The sequence below is a fragment of the Apium graveolens genome, chromosome 1, assembly GCF_009905375.1.
Source record: "Apium graveolens cultivar Ventura chromosome 1, ASM990537v1, whole genome shotgun sequence".
Classification (NCBI taxonomy): domain Eukaryota; kingdom Viridiplantae; phylum Streptophyta; class Magnoliopsida; order Apiales; family Apiaceae; genus Apium; species Apium graveolens.
In genome coordinates this window covers 197,500,636-197,508,671 of record NC_133647.1, presented here as the reverse complement: position 1 = coordinate 197,508,671, position 8,036 = coordinate 197,500,636, and the positions used below count along the sequence as shown (strand labels likewise).

The following is an 8,036-nucleotide window of genomic DNA, read 5'->3' as shown; positions in this document are numbered from 1 at the left end:
ACCAAATAATCTCCACAAATGCCTTCATGTACTTCCCAGAGACTGTAATCGGCTTCATCTGGATCGACACACTTTAAAGTTGGTGCTGAAAAAGTTCGTCTGTATAGATGATTATCTTCAAGGAAGAACCGAGCAGTTTATGTTTCAAGTACTTGGATTTGTTCTTCTCTTCTGGAAGAGTTCCATCTTTTAAATAGGCTATAAAAGGATGCATCCAATTTTTCGGGTTGCTGATGCATAATATTTCGGCCCGATCTGCGCTTGGTGCCCGGAGTTCTTCGAAATAGACCAAATTGCTTAGATCCAAAGTATTTTGTACCAGCTTGGAGAGCTCACCTGATTTAGAGTTTTCTTCTTTGTTGATATATAGGATTGTTATATCCAAGATGGTTTCCAGGATACCCATTACCATGGTTTGGTGTTATGCTAGTTTTTAATCTTTTGCAATGTATTCCTCGTTCATTTGTCTAGCCACAATCTGGGAGTCAATATGGATAATTAGGCTTTTTACCCAAAGAGATTTTGCTAGTTTGAGTCCGGAGATTAGTGCTTCATACTCGGCCTGACTGTTTGTTGCTTTAAAGGCGAATGTTATTGCTTATTGGATGGTGAACTCTTCTGGACTATGAGACTAGCCCCGGATCGCTCAGATGTTGCCGATCCATCAACGTATAATGTCCATGTGTTCTTGCTAAAAGCTTCATTTTCGACGTTGGTTGGGTTTGTGGTGATCGATGGGGCTTTGGGAAAGGTGCATTCCATGACAAACTCAGCTAGCTCCTGAGCCATTATTGTTGTCCGGGTTACAAACTTGATGTTAAATTGACTCAGCTCATTTGCCCAATTGACCATCCTACCCGATGCATTGGGTTTGTGGATGATTTTTCGGAGTGGTTGATCAGTGACCACCTTAATTTCTTGACCTTGGAAGTATTGCCTTGGCTTACTGCTTGAGTGTACGAGGGCCAAGGCAAATTTTTTCAAGTTTGGGTACCGAGTTTCAGCATCTTTGAGAACTTGGCTGACATAATAGACGGGGTTTTGGACTCTTTTTTCTTCCCAAATAAGAGCAGAAGAGATAGTTCTCGGGTCGGCGGCTATGAAGAGAGATAGGGGTTCTCCGGTCTTTGCTTTTGATAGAACTGGGGGGTTCATCAAATGTTGCTTAACTTCCTCAAATGCCGAGTTGCATTCCAGGGTTCAGTCTATCAACTTTTTGTTTCAGGCTCCTCTTAGCAACTCGAATAAGGGGAAAAACCTCTCTGCAAGTTTTGGGATAAACCTGCAAAGTGTTGTGAGGCATCCTGCCAGTTTTTGAATATCTTTCTGGGTTCGGGGAACTTCCATTTCTATTATTGCATTTATCTTTTCTGGATATCTTTCACTAACTAGAAAGCCCAGGAACTTTCCAGCGGGGACTCCAAATGCGCATTTCTCCGGATTGAGCTTCATATTATATTTTTTAAAGTTGTCAAAAACATTCCTTGAGGTCTTTGATGTGGTCCAAATTATAATTGATTTGGAGATCATGTCATCGATATATGACTTCATATTCCTCCCCTGTTGGCTCTTAAAGATGGTGTTCATCATTTTTTGATAGGTGGCCCCGACATTGATGCGTCCGGACGGCATCATAATGAAAGCATATACAGCTCGATGGGTTATGAAAGTTGTTTTTGTAATGTCTTTCAGATTCATCTTGACTTGATTGTACCCGAAAAAAGTATTCATAAAGCTCAGCATAACATGACCTGAAGTCGCATCAATCAGCTGATCGATGTTGGGGAGAGGGTAGGAATCCTTAGGGCACGCCGAATTCAGACTCGTGTAATCCACACACATCCTCCATTTACGACAATGGCAACCCAATCTGGATACTTAATTTCATAAATAATGTCCGCTTTGAGGAGTTTTTCTGCTTCTTCATCGAGTGCTTGTTGTCGCTTCGGGGCAAAATTCCTTCATTTTTGCTTAATAATTGTCCTTTGTTTAGGATTAACATTCAAACTATGTATTGCAACTGATTCATCGATCCTGGACATATCTTTCGGTGCCCAGGAAAATACATTGGCATATTCTTTAAACAACTCGACGAGCTCTTTCTGGAAGGTTGATTCCAGGCCTTTTCCAGTTCTCAACTTCTGTGTGGGGTTTCTGGGATCAAGTTCTACTTCCAAAATCTACGCGGCCAGCTCGACCTTGGTTTTTTCTTTGATTTCAATAAATTTTTGAATCTGGGCATCTGCGTTGGTTACGTTGTATCCCGAGTCTTCTATAACATTCACATCCAATTTAGGTCTTTGATGAGGTGCTCTCGGTGCTTCTTTCGGCTTTGTCCCTTGCGTAGGGACATTGTTTTTTTCCTGTTCTCGGGTTCTGTTTCAGCCATGATCAAAGCCTTCCCTAACACATGCCTGCCATGTCTCTATCTCCTTTAAGCTCTCTGTTGCCTCCCGGGGTGGGGAACTTAAGCTTTAGATGTATTATTGACGGGATAGCCCGGAGCTTGGTGATTTTGGGCCTTCCGAGGATCATATTGTATGATGATGCTGCACCTATTACATAGAACTTTATAACATGAGAAACCTGTTGGGGGTAGTCCCAAAAGTCATAGGGAGATAGATTACTCCCCGGATAGGTATCATTGAATTTTTGAATCCGTAAAGAGGATCTTCTAGGCAGGGGTCCATGCATAGGTGGTTGAACTTCATTCTATTTAGTGTGTGTTCGAAAACTATGTTTGTCGAAGAACCATTATCGACTAAGATCATTTTTACCTCATTATCAGCAACATCAAGAGTTACCACCAACGCTTCATTGTAATCCGGGTCCAGGCCCTCATAATCTGAATAGGAGAAGTAAATTGGCTCATCCTCGAATGATTGGATCATCATAACATCATTGTCTACGTCTGGGCTTCGGGGTGGTGAGGTCATGCCACCAAAGACTACATTGACCACATGTTTTCCATTTCCCGGGGCTTTGTCCTTGTCGTTCAACTTTCTCTGCACATGTTGGTTCATGTTTCCTTTCTTGATCTGATCTTCGATGAACATTTTGATGGAGAAACAGTTTTCAGTCGTGTGACCGTGATCTTCATCGTATCCACAATGCTTGTCCCTTTACCTATTCTCTGGCGGTGCAAGTAAGGATTTTGGGGGATGATAAAAGAATTTTCCTTTAACTTCCCTTAAGATGTCAGCCATGGGCCTGGTGAGAGGTGTCCATTCGGGCTCCGGCTTCGACTCTCTCTTAGCCCTCAGTTTTCTATCATTCTTTTGGGTCCTAAATAACTATCCTGGGGTGGGGTTCCCTGGGAGTGTTGGATGTAGTTAGATTGTCTTTCAACCTTGAGCCTTTTGTCTTTCATGTATGATGAGCATTTTTCTAGGGACTCATCATCATCATGGATCCTTCTATTCATCTCCATTGATCTAAGGAAGTCATTCTCTTTTATGAACTTGAATGCTGGTGCGTAAGCGGATGCGAGGCTTTAGGGTTCTCTGTGATTCAGATCTTTGACATAACCTTGACAAGACACAGGGTGTAAATTCCTTCGGAAGATGTTCACATCCTCTTTTTCCTCCAGGTTGAAGAGTTGGTTAACAGCTTCTTAGAATCTCTTGATAAACTTGGGGAGTGATTCCTAACTTCTTTTTTGTATTGTTTCTAAATGGCACATTTGTAATTCATTTATACGGTTGGCCCGGAATCTCTTCAAAAATATTTCCCGGGAGTTTTTCCATGAATCTACACTTCGGGACGGAATCCGGCTGGACCGCTTTTGTGCTCCTCCATTTAGTGTTGATGTGAAGAAACGGCACCTTGTGAGGTCACTCTACTTGTAGATGTTTGAAATTTGTTCAAAGTAATTGAGGAGCTCCTCGGGGTCGGCCATCCCGTCGAAAGAATCAAAGTTGAAGTGTTTAAGCCCGGACTCCCGGGGAGTGGACTCCATTTTTTTGGTGAAGGGGGTGGCAGCTACACCTACTTCCATGTCGCCTTCGAATTTTCATTTAAGGTCACGCAGGGCCCGGGCCATCTGCTCTTGCTTTAACTCTTTTTCGAGTTCAGAGTCTGAAGAAACATGAATTATGTGGGCTTTTTTATTCAATTTTGCCTCTTCTTCCTGAATCCTCTTTTCAATGATTGCTTTGGATTTAGCATCTTCTTCTTTATGAATCCGGTCTCGGAGAGAGGCCCTTCTAATTTCATCCAAGGCATCATCAGTTGGCCTTTTAATATTTTTGGCGATTCGATCCAAAACAGAACCGCGGGTTTCTCCGGAGTATTCTTCTTCCTGGTCCCTGGGTCGGGTTTCGGGCTCTGGATGGTTCTTCTCTTTCTACACCTTCATTGCAATTTGGATATGTTCCAGGGTCATGTTCCCCCAAGGATTTGCAAAAGTTTTCACATACTTATGAGCTGCCTTTTCAATAGTTAACCTCTGATCTCCTGGTTGGAGAGGTTGGGATGAGGTACGGGTTATGGGGAGCCCTTCCTCAATATCCTATATGTCACCGTCCCTGGATGTAAAATTCGTAATTTTATTTTTAATTTATTTATTAGAAATTAGATATTAATTTGTCTAGATAAATATTTTAAAATTAGAATATTCTGAAAACATTTTGTGCAAGGTAGTTGATTTGTGAAAAGATTTGTTATTTGTGGAAATAAGTGTAAGAATAATTTAGAAAATCGAAATTTTTTTAGTTTAGGTAATTGTGTGTATCAAATATTTTATTTATGGAATTTACTTGGAGAGGTTGTAAATCTTTAGGAGGAAATATTATTATTTCCTAGTTGAGATATAGGGTTTTGTATCGTTATAAATACACCATATTCGTATTCCTTGTTTTTATCATTAAAATTCGTAGGACTTTCTCAGCAAAAATCAGCTGTCTTGTAAAATTCGTAGAAAATTCATCGTAAGTCAGAATTCAGTGATTCTGGACTTTTCAGAAAGGTCTTTTCGTTATCTTCAGATTTCGTGTTTCGTGTTTTTCAAGAAAATATCGTTTAGAGGGTCAAAAAGAGTAAATTCAGATCTGGTCAGGCTTTGAGGTAAGTACTTTTGACTTACTTTTATTTTTCGGAAAATATATTTCAGTTCTGTTTTTAATTTCGTATAAGATATAAGAATTTTGATTTCGAAATTATAAGATATAAGTATTTGTGAATTTTAGAACCCAGTCTCTACGTTTTCGAACCCGTTCGTAATTTACGCTATAGTTCCGGAACTAGCCTTAGATACCCTTAGTAGGCGCACAAGTGTGCAACTTTAGATACCTATTAAGGGCGCGTAATTATTGAACTTTAGATGCCGACCACTGGCAAAGTGTGGTATAAAGAATAAGAATAAGAATTAGATGCCGGCTACTGGCAAAGTGTGGCCGTAGATCAAGACTGTGGTATTTATAAGAATTATCGTTTCGTTCTGTTTTATTCTGTTCAGATCTGTTATAAAATCTGTACTGTTATAAATTCTGCTCTGTTCTGTTTTAAATTCTGACTTATAAAATATAAAACTTTGGGTTGGATTTATTTTAGAAAATGTTTTACAAAATTATTATTGTTTTAAGAAAAATCGTTTTATCAAAACACCCATTGTTTTTCTGTTTAAAAGTTAGTCAATTTGTACTTGCTGAGCTGTGTAGCTCACCCCTTTTAACATTTCAGGTTCGGAATTTGGAGCATATTAAAATTAAGGAATGAGAACTATGAGGAGATCTGTGCTGCTTCGTTTTGTGCTATTTGAATTAGAATAAAGATTTTGTTTTTAGAGAATAAATTTAATTATCTGTTAGACAATTATTATCGGATTTGTGGAGCTGCGTCTCTATTTTTATGATTTTGATTATTGAGTTTGACCGCTGCTTTGAATTTCGTGATCTATTAGAATTATCGAGTAATAATATATTTTATTTTTAGTTTTCGATTTAGAACTAATAGTCCGGAAGTGTGGGCTGTTACAGTTGGTATCAAGAGCAGGCTGTCCTTCGGAGTGTATTAGGTATGGGACTAGTACATTCCCTAGGATGCGATCCTTTAGACTATCGTATAGGTCTTAGAAAATTATTTTGGATTTAGGGCATTTATTTGTGTGATTATTTGATATGTTTGACTTTTGTGTTTTTTTGATTATTGACTATAAGTTTAGAATTTGTTTTGTGTGTTCTAGTAAAGATGGATGGAGAAAATCAGAACAACAATGAAAATCAGGGCAATAATGATGAAGGAGGAAACGTCTTTGACCAGCTGGCTGAAACTCTAGCTGTACTTGTGAATCAGCAACCGAAGCCCAACATCGTCTCTCAATTCAAGCGTTTGAACCCGCCAACTTTTGATGGAGCTACAGACCCGGCTATCGTTGAGATGTGGATCCAAGAGATGGAAAAAGCTTTCGGACTTCTGGGGAGCAATGAGGGACAGAAGGTGACCTTAGCTGTGTACCAATTGCAAGGAAGCGCTTACGACTGGTGGCTTATGGAAAAGAGAAAGAATGAGACGACAAATCTTGAAGAAAATCATGAACCGTACACTTGGGCAAAGTTCAAGAAGGCTTTAGAGGACAAGTACTTTCCGAGAACAGTTCGTCTGCAGAAAGAGAGGGACTTCATTCGACTTCAACAAGGTGGAAGAACCGTCATTGAATACGAAGCAGAATTTGCAAAGCTTGCGAAGTACGCGTCGACCCTAGTAGCAGATGAGAGCAGTCGAGCACGAAGATTAGAGGAGGGACTTCGAAGTGACATCAGGAATTCAGTGGCGTCGTTTGAACTTCAGACGTACGAGGCTGTCCTCAACAAGGCGTTAGTGATCGAAAGGGGCTTGGCAGAATCTGAAAAGGCGTCTGGCAGTTGGAATAAGAGGCGGTTCACTCAAACTAGTGGGCAATCTTTTCAAGAGGGACCACTCAAGAAGCCACACGTGTACGATAACATCGGGGGTCAAGGTGATCGAGAGACGTGTACCAGGTGCGGCAAGAATCATCCGGACAAAGTCTGTCGTTGGAATACAGGTGCTTGTTTTCATTGCGGAGAAGTAGGACATAAGATTTCGAATTGTCCGCACAATCCGCCACCGCCACCAAGGAAGGAAGCAGATAACAAGATGGGCAAAGGACGTGTGTTTCAGCTGACAGGAAATGACAACTATCGCAATTAAGGAATGATTTCTTTTCTTTAGTGACTTATTTAATTTATTTATGTTATGTGAATTTGGGGACCAAATTCTTTTAAGGAGGGAAGAATGTAAAATTCGTAATTTTATTTTTAATTTATTTATTAGAAATTAGATATTAATTTGTCTAGATAAATATTTTAAAATTAGAATATTCTGAAAACATTTTGTGCAAGGTAGTTGATTTGTGAAAAGATTTGTTATTTGTGGAAATAAGTGTAAGAATAATTTAGAAAATCGAAATTTTTTTAGTTTAGGTAATTGTGTGTATCAAATATTTTATTTATGGAATTTACTTGGAGAGGTTGTAAATCTTTAGGAGGAAATATTATTATTTCCTAGTTGAGATATAGGGTTTTGTATCGTTATAAATACACCATATTCGTATTCCTTGTTTTTATCATTAAAATTCGTAGGACTTTCTCAGCAAAAATCAGCTGTCTTGTAAAATTCGTAGAAAATTCATCGTAAGTCAGAATTCAGTGATTCTGGACTTTTCAGAAAGGTCTTTTCGTTATCTTCAGATTTCGTGTTTCGTGTTTTTCAAGAAAATATCGTTTAGAGGGTCAAAAAGAGTAAATTCAGATCTGGTCAGGCTTTGAGGTAAGTACTTTTGACTTACTTTTATTTTTCGGAAAATATATTTCAGTTCTGTTTTTAATTTCGTATAAGATATAAGAATTTTGATTTCGAAATTATAAGATATAAGTATTTGTGAATTTTAGAACCCAGTCTCTACGTTTTCGAACCCGTTCGTAATTTACGCTATAGTTCCGGAACTAGCCTTAGATACCCTTAGTAGGCGCACAAGTGTGCAACTTTAGATACCTATTAAGGGCGCGTAATTATTGAAC

At 39.1% G+C, this 8,036-nt stretch overlaps 1 protein-coding gene across 1 annotated transcript; it reads left to right on the top strand.

The window, feature by feature from the left end:
* Window positions 1-6,186: 6,186 nt before the first annotated feature.
* Window positions 6,187-7,167, top strand: LOC141715130 (uncharacterized). The gene has a single exon (XM_074518612.1). The coding sequence runs from the start codon at window positions 6,187-6,189 to the stop codon at window positions 7,165-7,167; it is 981 nt and encodes a 326-aa protein (XP_074374713.1).
* The last annotated feature ends 869 nt before the right edge of the window (window positions 7,168-8,036 follow it).